The following is a 20,317-nucleotide window of genomic DNA, read 5'->3' as shown; positions in this document are numbered from 1 at the left end:
TAATCGGAGGATAAAGTATTTATAGATTTATTATTTATTTATGGCGCGACTACGAAATATAATCGGAAGATTTTATAGATTTTTCTGTGTGAAATGGAGGATGTCAAGGCAGCTGGACGGGATCGTATAAATTTCAAAGCTCTCCCAATATTCTTGATAACTTGATAACATATGAAGTGATAATTTTAATTTTAATTAGTCATTATTGTAATATTAACAATAAGAAAAAATACTATTTCATGTATATGTATTCTATGTCATATATTTAAGACAAGGTAGCTTGTAACATATACTGAAGATACAACATTATGTATGATGCAGTAAACTTCAATAAATAAATAAATTATTACAAAACTGTAGTGTGACTTCAGAACACACTACTAACAGAAACTAATTATATTTTTTCATTGCAACGTAATGAAAACTGATAAAAAACGGTGACGGAAAACATCCGGCTTGCCTTAGATCCAAAAAATCGACGGCGTGTGTCAAGCACATTAGGCTAATTACCTACTTGCCTGTTAGATTGAAAAATTATCATGAAATAGATACAGAAAGGCCAGACCTAAAAAGGTTGGAGCGCTGATTTTTTAATGTTATTTTTAAAGTAATAAACCCGGCTGTAAACTTCAATATTCAGATGAACGCTTAAGCATTCATGATTGTTCCTTTATGCCTGAACTCAGGGTCATCCATTGTATTGTTATCTATATCATCCTCAGGTCAGAGATTAGTAACCGCGAATTTTTCCACTTATTGTTGTATCGTGTGACAATTTACTTATTGAATATGCATTAGTGAAATTCTTGTATTGTTTAAGCCGTATGGAGGGTAATTGTCTAGCAATACTTTAGTTCATCTAGTTGGTAAATTTTTTTGTATGACGAATCGTATGTCGAAAATGGTTGAAATAATAAATATAAGCTCTTGACTCAGAATGTGACGTAGGAAGACTTTCTTAATTAAATTTGATTTAAGAAAACGAAAGGAAAGGTCCAATTGATTTTTCAGAGTACATAGATATCTTTGTTAGAGTTTTCTATTTGTTGCATATTAATTTAACTAACGATATTTAATCTAATTTCAGGAAAAATGCAAAGCGGACGCTAGAATTGTGGTGGAGCGGATTGCCTCCTTCAATACGGGGTAAAGTTTGGCAGTTGGCAATAGAGAATAAACTTAAGATCACGCACGTAATGTACCAAGACCTGGTCTTCCAAGCCAAACAAAAGTTACATGAGGCAAAACTAAAAAGGAAGCGATTAAAAATCAACAAAGCATGCGGTTGTAAAGACGATAACTCTGATGCCAGACGATCCAGCAAAGATGATAAAATAGATATCAAAGAAACTGAATCAGATAACACAGATGAAAAAATCGGATGCGAAGAAAGGTTATCCAATAGGGATAAGTTTGTAGCTAAATGCGATACACCACGTCTAGGAATGTCAAGAAACTTGAGTGAGCAGAATTTGAAGAGTATGAACTCTGAGAATGAGAGGAAGAACAAATCAAACCCGAATTTAGTAGAATACAATGACGAGTGTTCAATGGAGTTGATACAGTTGGATATAGCAAGGACCTTCCCCCATTTGTGTATATTTCAACCGGGTGGGCCTTATTTTGATGTCTTACACCAGTTGTTGGCTGCGTATGTGTGTTATCGACCGGATATTGGTTATATACAGGTGAGGTTTGAATGGTATTTTTTATATAATTGGTACATTCCATTTTTAACTACAAACTACCTAATTGTTGAAGGACCACAAATATGAAAAGGTGTTTCTAAAAATGCTTTAAAATCATTAAAACATCGAGTTATTTGTATTAAGCTTCGCCGTCGCAACTCGTAAAATTGGGATGAAAAAAGTTTATGTGCTGCTACAAGGTGCAATATTGTACTACAATTTATTCCTCAAATATAAAAATTAAGCATATGGCCTAGTTATGAATATTTAAATCTGGGTTTATATTTTTTTACTATTTTAGATATACTTTGAAACTAGAATGTTAATAGTGATAATATTTTTATTTTAGGGTATGTCGTTTATAGCGGCAGTGTTAATATTGAATATGGAGGCGCCACAGGCTTTCATATGTTTCGCGAATTTATTGGACGGTCCTGTATTAAGAGCAGCTTTTACTAGGGACGGGGCGATGATGCAGGTTAGTACTCATTCATATTTTGCTGTATTACGTAAGCAGATTTACTGCAATTTGTCCCCCCTTTTCACTTGTCAGCAAAAGTATGTAAAGCTCTCAAAAATAATAGTACATAAACGTATCAATTTCTTGTAGGAATCTTCGAAAGCATAGACACTGTGTTAGTATCAGTTACACACATTACTAAAAGCGAATAATTAATGTACCAAATAATTAATGTACCAAATAATTACTGTACCAAATAATTACTGTACCAAATAATTACTGTACCAAATTATTACTGTACCAAATTATTACTGTACCAAATCATTACTGTACCAAATTATTACTGTACCAAATAATTACTGTACCAAATATTTACCGTACCAAATAATTACTGTACCAAATTATTACTGTACCAAATAATTACTGTACTAAATAAAACCGTCCCATAATTCTTACGTAATACATGGCAACTTTTCTATCTATATTTACAATGTACTATTACTATTTCTCGACTTACTAATTTTATGTGCTATGTAACATTGGTAAGGTTACATATATATTTAAGGTAATAATTAGAACCGCAAACCAAATGTTAACAATCATCTTACACTTGTAGGCAATAAATTGTAAAACGTCAGTTTATTAATAAATGAGCCTTTTAGTTTCTCCCGCATTCATTAATTGTAAATCATTCCACAACTCCACTTATCTTCTGTATAGGTAACAGAGGTGTCAGAGATTTTGGTTTTTTTGTTAGTTCAACTCCAACTGCAACCGAACTTAACTATCGCCACAAGATTTTTTTTCCTCTCTATTAACGGCCACCACGGAACACACAATATGTAATCACAGGACAATTAGGTCTAACGTTTTTTTTTTAAGATCTTATTTTTATAACAGTATCAAAAAGGATTTTCTTTTAATTCCAGCGTCTATGGAAGGCGTATACAGCCCTCCTCCAATACAACGTCCCGGCTGTAGCGAACGCGGTCGCACCGGAGCTGTACTTGTTGGAGTGGTTGTACACGGCCTTTGCGAAGGCGATGCCTCTGGACGCCGCTTGTCGTGTGTGGGACGTGTTCCTAAGGGATGGGGATACTTTCCTGTTTAACACGGCTTTAGGTATGACGAGACATGTATAAATGTCGCTTTAAAAATTATTTATTAATCAGAAATCCATAATTTAAAATTTTGCTACGTCAGTCACGCGACCCTACTGTCTTGGAGTTATACTTCGTCGGACTTACTTTGATTAAAAAAAAATACTAAATGTGTCCTTTAAGAATGATGTGTAAAAGATATGTTTACAGGTATTACGTAATAGGGTTGTTGAGACGCCATCTTGCCAAGAGTTGTATAAATGTTTAAAAAAGGCTGTATAGGTTCTATAGTCTATTAAACTATTTTTTTATTTTTTATTAATCATGTTTGGTTTAATAGGTGTCGAACCAAGTTCTATTTTGAATTAACTTGAGAAATGCAAAGTATTTTTAAGGATGGACATAGGTATCATATGTTTCGGTTTTGTCCATACACCGGGCAATATATTTTCATCTTATTGATCATCCTGGTATGTTGAGAGCTGGATGCCAAAATTAAACCAGCTCTCACACCTCAGGGTTGCTTGCGTTCGAATTACGGCCGCCTAGGAGAATTTTATTTCGTTTGTAAAGAGAACCCCGAGAGGAAGGTCATGAAGGCCTGATCACCCATTTGACTGTTTAGAAACAAAAGTCATGAAAAAGATACGGATACGGCCAAAATTCACGGTTGTAGCGCCGCGCCACGATTGTCTTTACGTTTGTTTACGTATTAATAAATGCAGGTATAATTTAATTGCAGGCATTCTACATTTATACCAAGAAGAGCTCAAAGAGATGGACTTCATATCGGCAGCGCAGTTCCTCACCAAACTGCCGGAAGATCTGGATCCCGAAGCCCTCTTCAGAAGTATCTCCTCCGTGTCCATGACACTGGACGGGATGTCCTTCGAGGAACTGGTCTCCTGCTGCCAGCTAGAGCAGACCCTGGATGATGATGTGACAGTCAGGTTATGATGTTTTAGGGAGGAAAATCTGTCAAGATTAAATGTCTTCCAGTTTCAATTTTCATAGAAATTGAATCTAATACTCCGGAGGAATTTATGTGGTCTAACAGAGTGAAACGGAAATCCGGTCAATCTTGAGTCTGGTCTAATGTAAATTTTTGCCTCATATAAGTGTAGCTTTAAAATGCTAAATCGATTTTGATGGAACTTTGTTAGAAATTGTAATACAATCCCAAAGTTCATAGACAAAATAAATAGACGAAAATGCTACGATTACGCGTTTAGAAATTGTAAAGTGTGAATAGCTTTATATATTTATTAGTGTGTATTAAAAATGTCTATGATAAATTTTTGTGTGTTGAAACATATCAATTTGGTCGGTGCGTTGAAATCGTGGCGAAGCGCAAACCGTGTTGTTCATAAAAAAAAGTTAAAAGAATCGTCAAATATTTATAGTCGACGCATTATGAACTGAGGCCTCGGGTCATAAATCACATTTATCCGTCTGTCTCGCTCGCACTTATGGGACTTATGGAGAAGTGTAGTGTGCGTAAGAATTGTAGAGGTGCATAAATTATGTTAATTAATAAAAGGAATAATTTTTCGCTATATTAAAAAAAGTTTTTAATCTGTCAGATTGTTACCAATTAATTTTTGTCAAAGCCACGTTAGTACATAAATTCTCCGTATTGCGTAAGTTATGTAATGAGTGTCAAAACAAGAAATCTTATAGAAACACGACAACCGTTACTCGTGACGACCAATCAGGAGTCAGAGTGCGTGCGCAGCTACGTATCGAAAACGGGTTGCATAGCGTACACATTCATACTGTCAGTGACATTTATTGTCTGACGACCCAGTAAAAAGATATTTAGGCAAAAAAGCTAATGTTATTTGGCTTTATAAGCTTTTTTTTTATAAATAACACGGTTAATCTAAAGAATGTAATTGGACTCAAAAATCTTTAATGAACATATACTATAAACCTGAATTAGTGTTTTTCATTCAGTGTTGTTCACTTAGTACACGTAAACGTGTTCGTGTTTTACGTACACGTGTATACGTAAGATCGTTAGCATCACATCTTACTCAGTCTTTACTTTTTAAATCATTCAATCATTTAGTCATTTCTTTTTAAATGACAACCATACCAACTTAAAACCTAAAAGTTTTCATAAAATATTATTTGTTAATATTCTTTGTATATTATATTATTAATTTTGTTTGGTTACGCTAATATATATCAAGAAGCCATGGTTTGAAAAGTCAATTTTTATCTGTATCTGTCAAATTGTGTTTACGATGTCATAAAAAGACACTGATTTAATTTTAAAGGACTAAACTGTAGGCTATCCTATAAAGCTATAGACTGTAGTCAAAAATGTGCGCATGCGCGTGTTAAGTATAAGCTTTTTGGGTCCAAGTGCGCTTCTAGGCAGTGATTTAAATCTGTATCGTACCTGCACTATACTCGTCCATATATAATTGTACATATGTAAATATTATCGTATGTAATTAATATAGATAACGCAACGAGTAGTATACCGGCCTAATAATTAATCTTCGAACTAATTCTTAAATAACGTTTTTGTCTTTATCATTTTGCATATGAATGTTAGAGACAAAATATTTAAGCTTGGTAATAAGTAGAATAAATGTACGGATTAAGCAAATTGGTATTTAACATGGTCCATTATGATTTTAATTAAAACAGAATATAATTAGCAATTATCACTCATAATAACTAATCAAGGATTGATGCCTTCGCTTTGCGTGAAGATGTGGGGTCACTGTGCACCTTCTTCCGCATTTACCATGGAGAGTGTCCAGAGGAGTTGTTCGGATTAATACCTGCAGGTTAGTTTCATCATCGGACTTCAAGGCAGAATACGAATTTCCACAACTGAGGCTGCACTGACTGACTGCACTTTTTGCTGCACACCTTCACTATGTGGAACCAGCTGCCCTCTTAGTATTTTCGAAACAATTCTAAAAATTAGGGTCCTTTAAGAAAAATGCGTACCAATTCTTACAATGCCGGCAACGCACTCGCGAACTTTCTGGTAATTAGAGTAAAAAAATCGTTTACAGTGTTAAATAAATCAATTTGAGGTTCTATTGATTGATGCACCAATAAATAATTCTAGTGAATTAATGGAGATGAATACTTAATGATCGTTATTTTATTATGTGTCAAATTTCGCTTATAGCGCGAAATTTAATTAAGTATGTTGAGATATATTAACTGTTGCGATTAAAATTAAATTACTTTTTCTCATTATTCTTGTACTGACATAACGCTGACATATTACAAAAACGGTCACGTGACCATTACCAATCTGGTTGGCAAAATAATTAACACTGTTATTAGATTGATTTATTTTTTAAGTAATACATTTAGTTTTTTCTAACATTATTGTGTGCTCTTTTTGATTCTCTCTATACGAAATTGTTCGCGCACGTAACAATATTATATTTTAAAGTTTAACTGTATTTTATGAATGCTATGGATTACGTTAAAAGTGATTCAGTGTAGGTTCTAGTTAGGTTTAATATTAATTTCTTGCCACGAATATTAAAAATATAGAAGCACTCTTTATATTTGGCACTTTGTTGATTTTTTAAAATTAATCTTAAAGATTGTTTACTTTCGTGGTACGTTGGCAAGTCCGATTGGGTTAGACGTTCGTATGAAATATTGTTCTCATAGATAAAAAATATAGAATCGTATCACTCGACCTGTCAAAATGTCAGAATCCATAGATTAAATTTGACAGCTGATATTTGTCTATTGCACGTTCGCGCGCGTTAATTCTGTGAGAACAATATAGAAGAAATAATTAAAATTGTATTACATATAATAATTATTATAGTGATTATATTGTATATTATTAATGTCTAATTATCCAAGCAGTTGTGATGTGGACTGATATTATTTATTAAACGCCATCTCAAGTTTTAAATTTTAATGTAAGGTCTGCCCCAAGGAGTTAATTATGAAATAAATAAATCGAATTTATTTGTGTTTTATTTTACGAATTACGTTTGTCTAAGATATTAAATCTAATAGGACAGAGAGCTAAGATCTATGCCATGTGTCAAATGTTATTTTATATACCTAAAACAGGTACCGAAATTATCCTTAAATTATTTATGTCCATATATGACGCATCAATGTGAAATAGTAAATTTCTGGCCGATGTTGTATGCCATAGGATAAAAAAATGAGTAAAAAGACTACCACAGACTAGTTATGCATGTGACTTTCAACCCCGAGCCCTGGCCTGAACTCCGTCCACGAAAGAACTAACGAATATGCCTATTTATGTATTGTTACGAAAGTTTTTGTTGATAATTTGTAATACGAAGTCTGTCAGTTTCAAAACATCGCTCGGACTTAGCGACCATGTTTATAAGGAAATCCAAATTTGAAGTTGTACTAAAAATATTATCAACTGTGTAGCAATATCGAATTATAATCGCCTGCCAAAATATTTGCTTGTAAATAATACCGCATCAACAATTTTTAAGCGCCCGTACGTAAAATAACAAACAGATTAAAGCGCTTGATTTTACAATGTCCTTAACACAGTATAAAAATCTTATGATATACCCCAACTTATGATTTGTTAACTTATCACTTATGATATATATAATATTTATGCTTATAAGGTAATGAGAAACATTTGTTTTATGTTCCTTATACTTTATAAATAATCTCAATGTCGGATTTAGGCCGGGCAATAAAGGCCCGCCCAGTATAATTATTATTTCGTATTGTAGGTTGGCCCAGGGTTGTAGCCTGGTAGCCCTAATTAATCTAGAACTGAATCTGTCTTTAGACTTTCGAGTCGCACATAACCTACCAGCTGTAATATATGATGATCCTTGGGATTGATTTGTTCCAGTTCAAACAATTTATACGACTCAAAACTTAGCGATTAAAAAGAGTGGCGGAAAGTTTCTTGCCAGTTCTTCTTACCAGCTCTACGTCCTTGACTTGCGAACTGGTAGTAAATGTAAATTTACAATTAATTTAACTTCTTTTATGACGTTCATAAGTGTACTTTCTTACCTATATGAATAAAGTTATTTTAAGATTGTGTTAAATAATATAATATTCATAAATTGTAGTGGAATGTAACCATTATATTGCTGTTTGCACAATTGAGATTTATTATGTGTCCTTAACGGTACCTCGATACGTTCATAACAACAAAAACATAACTATGTTTCAAACGAATTATTTCTAAGAGACCTACCATAACTAGAACCTTGCAAAAAACCAGCATTGCATACAAAGGCAATATTAGGCCCTGTTAAATTTATAAACTTAATTACAAGCCCTTGTGCATTTTATTTTTTTAATACAGGAGACAACACTGCACACGTCATTAAAATGTCGCCAGTCTCCGAAGCAATTAGACGCAGTTTTTAACGGGTTATACACTAAACTGTATCGGACTTGTTCATTAGAAATAAATACATATACATATACAAAACTGTTTAAATACAAATACATCGAAATAATTTTCTGTGATATTCCGAATATCGTCGAATAATGAAATCTAATGGAAAACAGTTACAAAAAGTATCGAAAAACATATTTCGATGTTTAAACCCATCTTGAACTACTTATCTTACTATTTAAGTGATAAGTAATTGTTTGGTCAAGTAAAGCTAAGCACGAAACTAATATCGAGGTATAGATTCGGTATAATTAAAATTTAACTATATATAAATTAACAAACGACTATATGGATCACGCGTTTGGATATGTTTATTAAAGATTCGGAGTTTTATCCCCGGGATTATTTCCTACATTTTGGATACGGAAAATACTGAACAGGTTGAATAAACATACTAATGGTATGTTGGTTTAATGTTATTAAAACGTCCTAAATCGAGCAGGCTTAAAGAGCTGCATAGTTCGTAAAAGGCAAGGAGTTTTCATTGGAGCTTCGAAATAACATACACGTTGCTAAGCAACAAAAAAGAAAATTTAAAAATAATGCACCTAGATAGGCGCTGTTTTAAATTGGAGTGTATATACTGTATGTTGTCCAAACACACAGAACCCTAACTTATCTGGGGGTCCATTGTACTCTCAAATCGAGGGTCTTCATCGCGCATGCGTTTTAGTCATCCGGGCACATTGTCAGTGTGCATGTGTCTAGGAAAGTAAGATTTAGTTGCCGAAAATAGTGTAAACATGTCGGAAAAAACGAAAATCGAGACAGCGGAGACTATAGGCTTGCTGGAGAAAAAGGTATTTGTCTTGTGTAATATATATTTTAATATAACCACAAAAACTTAAAGGTCAAACTTTGAAGGACAAAGGGTCGATTTGGACAATGATTACTGACGTAAAGATTGTATAATCTATACGAAAATATAAATTACATAAGTGTATTGTACATAATTAAACAATTCTACTAATTAGATAGGAATTTATTCGGGCTATTTTAAGGAATACAACGCTATAGAAAATTTTCTATATAGGTAACGATGTAAATCAATGTATAAATTTGCTCAGCTGTGTTTCGCGTTAAGGCATGGACTTTCCATTAGCTCAAATCATTATGTTGACAAATCATTTTATAGTATATAATAAGTTATATAAATAAGTTATATAATTATGGCTAATAAGTAATATTTTATAAATTATTTACTGAAATTTAGCTAAAAAATATACAATTATAAATGCGATTAGCTTTAAATGTGTTTATAAAAACGATGAAGAAACTACGAAGTTAATATGGCTTTATACTATATTCGTTAATTTTAATTTGGGCAAAAAATGTATTTTTCGTCATTGATAGAATTATTGTTACGCCGATTAATTGATATTGTAAAAATAGTATTTAAAATAACAACTATTTGACGTATTCTTAATATCAACAAAACAATTCCATTTTTAAAAAAGCATTCTTCATTCCTTTGAGTGTTTTAATATTAAATATATTAATTTTAACAAAAAAAAATGTTTTTGTATTGCGCCATGAATAATGTAAAAGCATCATTTCTCTTAGATATTTCATATAATTGCATTCCAAAGGCTTCATACTGTTTAAGGCAGGTAGATAATTTAATTAAAATATACACAGCCGTAGAAAATTAAATACTTTCAATAAATAAGAGAGAAGAATGTTTTTTCAGTAAGAACATAAATCGTAATTAATATTTAAAATATCCTATTGAAAAAGCACAAAAGTACAAAATAATACATTTTAACTTCACAACTTTATACAGTTAGCACACATTAGCGCGTAAATATTAATCAAGAAATTGGGAAAACCTCATAAACGCGTTCTGAAAGATTAAACCTTACTTTTCTACAACAATTAGATCTCGGTTTGGCTATATTTTGATTAATTTTAATCGACTAAATTATAAATCTAATTATAATTGTAATCGAATCAATTCTCGTAAAACTTATGGTATAAGGCAATATCAATTGACGACGCCTTCATGATATTACAATTTTGTTATTAATTTCTCAATTACTAATGATTTTAATAAGTATAAATGTAATTTACCGTAATACGATTTTGATACACAAATTCAAGACAAAAAACCTAATTATAACACGTGAACTAAGCATACACTGTTACTATGGTTACCATGTGTGTCCCATTATAAACATACCTACATATAGCGTCTGTTATATAATAACACCGAGTATATATAACATTTATTATTGTCTAGTAATATTACTGTTATGAAGATATTTTATATGAACAATCTAGAATTATATTGTATTAGACGTCTAACAAGCATGTAGGCCGGAGAACAAAGCGCTATATTTGGAGCAGACAGGAGATCTCTTGGAGATGAAGCCAAATGACTACATCCTGTTACTGATAACTCACACACCCATTACAAGTAGGACGTCAGTCGTTTATCGATAATTGCGTAATTTACGTAAATATTTCAGTATCAATGTAATCTTTTATATAATTTAAATAAATTTATACAAGATCTAAACTTGAAAGTACTCGCCCAAGAGTAGAAAACGAGTCTGATCAGTCCTGGGTCGTATCATATTACGTATAGTTTTTTCTCTAAGATATTTGGGGTACCAGGGGTATCATCCAGGCATCGCTCGCCTTCTCGCACTTCAGATCTATGCTTGTCCAGAAAATATATTTCCTCCGTCCCATTCTCTACGACACGACATCTATAAGATGATATACGTTTTGTTTGGGTCTTGGAAAAAGTTAGTATTTCCAACCTAAGACAAGTTAGATTACTGAACTAGCTGTGTCCCTTGGGTAGAATGGCAAACCCTGAGGGCCCATCTTAAGGGCGTGCGTAAGCCTGAGGTGTTTTTAGTGGGTGGGGTCTGGCTACCTCTCTGAATATCAGAGGGATTTGACTGTAGATCCAGCCCCACAGTCCCCGCGTCAAGCTCGACATCCCTGGCGCTGGCCTGCGTAGGCGCATTTTCACCTCATTTAAAAAAAAAAAGTGAAAGAAAATATACAGATATGGTCCGAGACGTAGCCAAAAACAATTTCTACTTAAATATTTATAAAACCATATTATATAATAACATTTTTCAACATTATTTATTTGTCTTAGGGATGCTTAGGTACAATAATTTAGAAAGACTTCCACTATGTACTTAAAGTCTTGAGGTGGTGAGCAACCTAAGTGTTCTCCAAGAACTCGATTTTTCGATCGATATGTGTGACGGCGAATGCCAAAATTGATGGTGATGAGATACCAAGTGCCAGAACTGATCTGTGGCACAGATCCCCGTTAACAAAGACGTTGCGCTTACTAGCATAATATCATTTATTTTTAAGATACTGTTACGAGCTAGGGGATCGGATAGAAAATGCAGTAGATTTCTTCAAGGGTTTATTTCTTGAAAAATCAATGAGGAATTTATGGGCACAAATTAATTAGTGCATTACACACACAAAACAATCACTAATTACTCCACTTATGCACACTTCACACAGTACTTTATCACTTGTATTCACTTTATCGCTTCGGTGTTTCTCTCTTGTTATCGCATTCCAAACTAAAGGCGACTAGTCGCGTTTCGGCTCGCTTATATATCCCTGGGAATAATTCTAAACAATATTCGAGAACTTTCTGGGCGGGCATGCTACTGAGTAGCGATTGCACAATTCTAGACCGTCCGCACTCTTTGTCTCTTTCGCACGTTGCTCTGTCCTTGTCGTATGGCGTTCTAGAGTGCTCAGTCTAGTTTCGAGAAAGTTCTGATCTTCTCTCTCTCTCTCTCGTATCATTTCGTCCTTGTCTCACACCTAGAAAGTTCGGACTAGAATATTCCTTCATCAAAGGGGTATACCTAGGCCTGAAAACGCCTGAAAACGGGTCTCCTGAAAACTGCACCAATCGACTACACATGTTCTGAAACTGACTGAAAAAAGGTTTCAGCTTCCTGAAAACTAGGGTAACATTATGAAAATTACAATTTTCTAATATGTGATTGACCCTCTCCTGAAACGGTCAGAAATCCTATTCCTGCCTGCTGAAAAGTTCTCTAACTAGTGGAAAAATCTAGAAACATTATAGTCGACCCGTCTTCGTAACAGTATATTTATAAATAAAATAAGTTAAAATCGATCAGTCAACCACCCAAAATCAATATACTCATTTTAACTGTCAGAAACCTTAATTTTTACATTTTTAAAGTAACAAAGGATAGCACTACAATGAAAAATAGTGTTCTTATACCATCAATCTACAAAAATTAATGAAATGTACGGATTAAAACAGTTACGTTAATTACACTTGAGCGAATTGGTAATAATAATAAAACGATGATCAAACATCTCTCTTTTAAAAATGTAAATTTTTTCTGTATAATAATAACGAATAACTTGACCCTATTAAAATGTAGGTAAATATTAATTACACTTACCTAGATTCATCAAATACAATACATATTAAGCAACATCAAGATTACAATTCCCATTTCTAAATAACCATAAACGGTTCGCTATTCGTGATTTTTTTACAAAGTAGAGCATTTCTTTATTATGTTTGAAATATTAACCTCAATGTAATAATTTTATACAGCTGACTTCAATCGTGTAGAAATGTTTTTCACGAAATGTTGCATCGACGAGTCTTAACATAATTAATAAAAAACTATGTAAGTTTGTTAGGTCTCAGATTTATATATCTGTTTCATGATGTCAATCTAATAGGCAAGAAGATGATCAGCCTCCTGTGTCTGAGTGACACCGTTGACTTTTTTGTTCAAAGGCAAGGCGGTTACCTCACGATGTTTTCCTTCACCGTTCGAGCGACTGTTAAATCCGAACACAGACAGAAAATCCATTGGTTCACAGCCGCCGTCTTTTAAATGGCATGCTTCACAAGGCTAAGGCAAAAGTGCGTGTTAGTCATGGTCGGCAAATATTTCTACCATACTTTTTTCGAAGCAGTTCTTTATCAACCCGCTATAATTTCGTAAGGGATAAAATCAGAAATAGAGTGGCAGTACGAGTTGCAATCGTACTAATCAATGTAATTAAATATAACAAGTATTACTTGTGAATTACATTGTTTCTCCATGTGATGGCCAAATGTATTTATTTAAAATATTTGTAATATTGATTTGGTATTATTATTATTAAATTGATATGAGATATTATTAGCTTCAAAAGGCCAATAAAGATACATATCGTAATGAGCAGAAGACTAAAATTAGGACGGCTATTGGCGACATATCACTTTCATATATTAAGTTTCTCATGTAGTAAATAAAAATCTATTTATTTTGTAATATGAAATAAAGTTGTTTAAACATAAGAGTTATCCCTAAGTAGTGACTGAAATTAACTCGGAGACTTGGTTTTTTTTGAAGTTAAGTTTCGACTTGCTTTTATTTTATTTATTACAGTTATCAGTATTATTATAATTTACTAACACCAATAGGAAACACGTTATCCTCATCGCTCGATCAATAAGGCTAATTATCCATTCCACATTTGCCCAAAGACAGGGTCCACGACCTCATGTACCAGAAATGAAATTAAATAAAATTAATTAATGAAAAAAATGAAAAAATTAATTGCTCGTAAGCGTTCGTTCACCTGGACAAGTAACTTTTATTTAATAAACTGTAATCTATTGAGTTACTTTGCTATTACACTTTTAACATCTTGACAAAGCGTACGAATATTTACTTTACAGTTTTAAGTCGTCCATTAAAGTAATCGTAAATCTTGTGGTTGCCTGGAAGAGATAGATCGTAAGCGATAACACCGCCAGTGGCCCTTCTACTTATTTATGATTTTTTATTGTACTCGATTTCTGTATTACTCTAACGAAGTGTAAATTAATTAAATCTTGGCAATTTAGCCCTTGGTCCTGGAAAAAAAGGAGGATTATAGGAACTTATTTACTGATCTGTAACAGCTTTTATTACATATACCTATAGCACGATACAAGCAATATGTTATATTTAATATAACACGTTGACTACGTAATAATTTACATATATTTCGGTAACTGTTCCATTAATTTTCTTGATGAATATGTAGATAATTTTTATTACATAGCTTATTGCTTTGTAATTAAAATTATCTTCGCAAAGAATGCATCTCAGGGACTTTCCAAATCGATACTAACTTGCTTATTTCCCATTTATTGAAGTTTTCAAAATTAAGACATTTATAATTTATTTATAAACAACAATTAAATATTCACAATTTACTAAGTAACATAAAAAAATATATTGAAAATTATTAAGAAGAAAATAGAAACAATTTTAAAAATTTTGGTCCCTGTACCAGTCAGTGTCCCTGTGCCAGTGTACCTTTAAAGTATTGCGATACTTATTCGTTGAGCGAGGAAAGCACCAGCTCTGGCGTCACCAGTATTATCTACCAGGTGTCAACCTAAATCTTTAATTAACCCCTGTGCACTTGAACCCCACAGCCCAAGCGTCTCTACAAACAGGGTACATCTTCTGGGAACAAAATCAAAGTTGCTTTTTGTGTCTGTCAACATTAGTAAAGATTTTTATTTATATGGCAATTGAGTTGTTATATTATAGAATTAAAAAGTTAGGGTTACATACAGATTTTGTTACTTTGAATTGACTATGGTAACACTAACAGGTCTGTACCTAACTATTCCATAAATCAACTTTCATCATAAGGTCCGCTTTCCCGCTAATGCAGGTACAGTCAACAACTAAAGTCAAAAGGGAAATTTCTGTAATTCATTTAATATCATAAAACAAATTGGGACATGTATCTCGCTTGTATATACACAATATTAAGCTTCTCATGTAAATAAAATATAATTTTGTATAAATCATAAACATGATTAGCAATAATAAACGATAAAATAAAATTTAACTCGCCACATACGTGTACAAGCGGGCCGAAACCATGAAGAATTTCTCGCTTATGATGGATGGTTTTACCTAACGTACCGTAAAAATAACGTGTACTTTTACCTATGTATATACTCAAATATTGACTGGTGTAATTGTGTGATTATAATTAAAAATTGCTGGTGACAGCCAATACATACCTTCAGTAGGTAATTCTACCTCGTGCGTAAAAGTATATAAAATACAGTAATCTCTCCGATAATCGGTAGATTGGTTCCGCGTTATAGAAATTGCGTTGTAGGACTATTCTCGCATAACGCGCTTGTATGACCCCATACCGCATTATGATCAAATGTTTCACGTTTAACATTTCTCGTCAAAGGAGATTTAAATCGAATATTAAGAACGAAAGGAGTGCGTACAAATCATTATAATTGTCACAGTAGAGAAATATAACGTGTGAAATTCGAAAATGCGTTATAAGAGTACCGCGTTATAAGGGGGTATACTGTTATGCACTTGTTCACTTGAAACTACAGAAAGATGCAGTATGCAGGTTAATATTGCGACAACCGATAATCAAGCAGCAAGGTAAATTGTCTTCGCTTACAAAACCAAACGATTGGATTGCGATACGTCAACGATATATGAAAGAAAATGGTGATTAAAAATTAAAAAAATATGAAATTTTCCTTCAACGAAAGAGTGCCAATTCGAAAGGCCAGCGACGCACTTGCGAGCCCTGTGTGTTATATAAAAGACGCATTGAAGTCAAAGATATAATTTCTTCTTACGTCTTCAGGCAATACCTCAGGTCATCGTGAGTTTGCGTTATAACTTTGTATGCGCATTCTTTCAGATATATAGTTATTGTAAAGTATTGTATTGTGACAGTTAAATAATACAGAATATATAATAGTAAAATTGTGATGTAAAAACACTTATAATGTGTTCAATATATTTTTTATGTCGTAAAGTATAAATATGCTATATGCAAAAACTCTGATAGCTTGGAAAGTTACTACTCTTATTACACCCTGATGCTAGTCATAACTATTGCCAGTAATAAAATTTTCTAGAATACCTCCTTAGTTATGGCTACTTTGTACAAAGTTTTGATTTTGTTCATTAGACTAGTCTAAGGATCTTTCTTCAAATATTGAATCACAGTAGTTAAAGTAAAGAGAGACTCTTGGGCCGTAGGGTTCCAGAGACGCTAATAAGATATCTCTAATTAGCTATCGCAAGGAAATGCGTTAAAAGTACAACCAGCCACAGGGATCGAACTGTTAAAATTCGTAACAATTTCCTATTTATCAATTATTATTACTATGTTGTTAAGAATATTATTAATACTGTATATACCAATTTTGTTATATAGACTAAACATCAAATTGCCTTGTTGAGCGACTTTTTACGCAAGAAACGTTGTATACATAAATTAATATAGAGTTCGTTGACTCAATTGACATTCAATTTTGAATGGTATATACATATATAATTTTAATAGCGGCTTAACGCTGTATTAGAAATACATAATTACTTGTAATTCGTAATTATATGATTTTGTCCCATTCGGTGTCGTGACCCTTGCTCCGTAGAGTCCTAGATCTAGAAAGGCTTTTTAAGGAAATAGCAAAAGGTTAGTCGACATCTCAGGAGACCGAAGAGCTGGCAGCTACCTCGGAAAAGACTTAGTCTAGCTATTCAAAGGGGAAACTTCGGAACCTTGCCTAAAGGGTCTCCGTTTAATAATATAAAATTTAATCTATTATATTTTATGGTTAGTTATTGTTTTTGTTATATGCATTTAGTTGTAGGATTACTATATTTTAACTAAATATTCAATATTATTTTGTATTTTATTAATATCATGCTTTTAGACTAAAATAAACAATATTACTTATATAATATTTAAATATTTACGATTTACATGGATCGAAGCTAGATTTCCCAGGCCAGATTAGAAATGTTGATCAATTTTTTTTTCTAACTCGTATCATACAGCTCAGCTCAGCACAGCTCGTATATTATCGATACATGAAGATTTATTTATGTAATGAACGTTGCAACTTACCTGTAAATGTATGATTGGCCACAAGCGATTTCACAAAGTATGAGATAATGAAATACCCTATTTTGATTGGATCTACGGTTAACTTAATAGTATTAACTAAGTTATCGTACAATCTTAATGAGCGTCTTTGAGTACGGCCGATAGTCTCCTCAAAAAACACAGCCCGTAATAAAAGTTCCGGTCCAACTTCTTTCTGTGGTTATTCGTCTTAACACTTTCAGCGCGGTCAGTCGCCGCCTTAACGAGTTTGTTTCTGTCAATTGTCAAATTCCGCGGGAAAGTAAATAAAAATATACGTGAAAATTAATTGACGGTGTTCACGGTCTAGTTAACATAACTTCAAGGTTGTTGTGATAATTCGTGAATTGAAATGCATAAAAGAAAAATGGCGTGGCAAGAGGAAAAGTGTTTTACTAATGAAGGTTTTGTCCTGTCTGAAAAAAATGTCTGGATGCCACAAAAGGTTGGTTTTGAAATAAACATTGAAATTTAGCCTTACTGTTACTGAATCGTGTGGTTTACGAAGCATAACGATAGCGCACTAGTTGGCTATTTACTAATAAAACATTTCTAAAGGCTAAGGTCTTACAATTTACGTGTACGTTTTTACCAGCAGCAGTTACCCGATTTTGCGTTTCAGAATGGGGAAGACTTATTACCCATTCCTTGGATTGGTTGTTATATATTTTTACGGACACATAAGTGATTCTTTATTTTCTTAGAAGACCTAACCTATCATTTCACCGAGAATCGAACGTGTTAATTCTTACATGCTACCTATAACCTTTACATTAGACTTGAATATATAAATATTGCAAATTAACTGTAAAATTGTACATTGTTTCATTTTTCATTAAGACAATTACTTTTGCCTTGAAAGGGTTATACGGCGAATCCAACACAGTAAACATTCTTTTGCATGTTTGTAAATAAATTATACCGATCAATAGCGCTATAAAAAATGTTCTAGACAAGGAAGTATGTATCCAACTGAATAAAACATATTCAATACATTTTCCGCATTTTCTTAGGCCTTTACATGTTCACATAAAATAATATTTATTAAACTCGATTAATTTGTTAATATGGGACATCATATATATATATATAATAATGACGCATTTAAATTTACAAATAAATTAGTACAGTTATATTTTTCTAATTTATAACAATAATATCAGAGCTTGTTTGTTTGAATTGTGATAGTTACGCCTTTGACCGGTTCAATGGCGTTTGTTATTTGTTTAAATAAAACACTATACTATTCCATTCGTTGATACTAATATTATTGTTTAGCGTCTTTAGAACTTTTAACTTTTAACGGAAATATCCAACAATAAACATTTGAATTAGTGGTTCGGTATTAATAGATACCATTACCAATTTATACATTTTCTCATACTTTTAGCTTATTTATTTTATGTAATAGGAGTCAAACGTGCAAGAGTCGTCTGATGTTAAGTGATATGGATATAGACAGTCTGCCAGAAGGCTCGCAAGTCCGATGCCGGCCTTTTAAGAATTGGTACGCTCTTTTCTTGAAGGACCTTTAGTCGAATTGCAGCTGGTTCCACATTGTGGTGATGCGCTTCAAAACATCGAGCCCAGAGCTGAGAATATTATCCACGTGGGGCCGAATTTGCGCTTCATGGAGTTGTAACCCAGTTGTATGTTGTCCCGCCTTGCTGAGCATACTAAGCTTCTTAGAACTACCAATTCTTAAAAGGTTGAGTGAGTCAAGCTCTCTGGTCTTGAGAGTGTGTATGTGTCAATAATATAATATTAATTAATTTACTCCACGGGTGAATCTTCTGAACCTACTGGGGTTGATGATTTCTTGACATATACGAAGTATATCCGTGTAGCAATTTTCATTACTACGGTTCATTTAGTAATTACTCAAGCGTCGCGGATGTCTTAGTAATTTATGATAATTTTTACCTCAATTAATTATATTCTCTAGACACGTAGACGTGTTCCAAGTTCAAGAAAAAATACTGTATGTCGGCCGAGCCAATACTAGTCAATTAATATTGGGAACAATTTTTTACATAAACTTGCCATTGAAAGAATCCATCGAAAATTCAATTCCTTAACGTTGAAGACCATGATATTCTTAGATATGACTAGTGGTGCTCCACGGTATCGACTGCGTTATTTATTGGTATTGTGATGTATAGCTTTCCTTTATGGATCCCATTATCAAACACTAGAACAATTAGTATTACTCGATATTCGTTCAAGCATACAAACTCTTTAGTTCAGATATGTATGATTTAAACTTGGCTTTCAGTTAACATTTTTAAGGATTAGGAAAAGAACCCGTACCTTATTAAAAAAAAACATAAAAGACAAATCAAAACTTAAGGAAAAAAAGACCAAGTTGACGAAGCCGTTCTAAATGAGGCATGATAGGTAAATTACCATTAACTATTACGTTTTTGTACAGTTCAAAAAATAAATAAATCAATGGCTCCTTTTTTAGGTCTGGGCCTCAGTATCTGTTTCATGATCATTTGTTCATCTAATTGGCAAGTTGGTGATCAGCCTTCTGTGCCTGACGCACGTCTTCGACTTAACAGGCAAAGGTTTCCTCACGACGCGATGTTTTCCTTCACCGTTCGTGCGAATGTTAAATGCGCACATAGAAAGAAAGTACATTGGTGCACAGTCGGGGATCGAACCTACGACCGCAGGGATGAGAGTTGCATGC

The 20,317-nt window shown here is 33.1% G+C and overlaps 2 protein-coding genes across 4 annotated transcripts in view; both read left to right on the top strand.

The window, feature by feature from the left end:
* Positions 1 to 7,208, top strand: part of LOC123710489 (TBC1 domain family member 12-like) — a 44,806-nt gene extending 37,598 nt beyond the window's left edge. Inside the window, exons 4-7 of one of the 2 annotated variants that reach the window (XM_045662455.1) lie at positions 1,088 to 1,688; positions 2,038 to 2,166; positions 3,078 to 3,270; positions 3,991 to 7,208. In XM_045662455.1, coding sequence (XP_045518411.1) covers positions 1,088 to 1,688; positions 2,038 to 2,166; positions 3,078 to 3,270; positions 3,991 to 4,205 — 1,138 coding nt within the window. In that variant the 3' untranslated portion in view covers positions 4,206 to 7,208. Of the gene's footprint in view, positions 1 to 1,087; positions 1,689 to 2,037; positions 2,167 to 3,077; positions 3,271 to 3,973 lie in introns of both variants that reach the window. The other variant, XM_045662456.1, reaches the window with a different exon arrangement.
* A 2,122-nt stretch (positions 7,209 to 9,330) lies between these two features.
* Positions 9,331 to 20,317, top strand: part of LOC123710043 (facilitated trehalose transporter Tret1) — a 40,767-nt gene continuing 29,780 nt past the window's right edge. The window contains exon 1 of one of the 2 annotated variants that reach the window (XM_045661715.1): positions 9,331 to 9,464. In XM_045661715.1, coding sequence (XP_045517671.1) covers positions 9,408 to 9,464 — 57 coding nt within the window. In that variant the 5' untranslated portion in view covers positions 9,331 to 9,407. Of the gene's footprint in view, positions 9,465 to 17,841; positions 18,068 to 20,317 lie in introns of those variants that run through there. The other variant, XM_045661712.1, reaches the window with a different exon arrangement.

Source organism: Pieris brassicae, chromosome 5 (genome assembly GCF_905147105.1).
Source record: "Pieris brassicae chromosome 5, ilPieBrab1.1, whole genome shotgun sequence".
NCBI classification, from domain to species: Eukaryota; Metazoa; Arthropoda; class Insecta; order Lepidoptera; family Pieridae; genus Pieris; species Pieris brassicae.
Note: the sequence above shows the minus strand (reverse complement) of the source record. Positions and strands in the feature narration are given on the sequence as shown.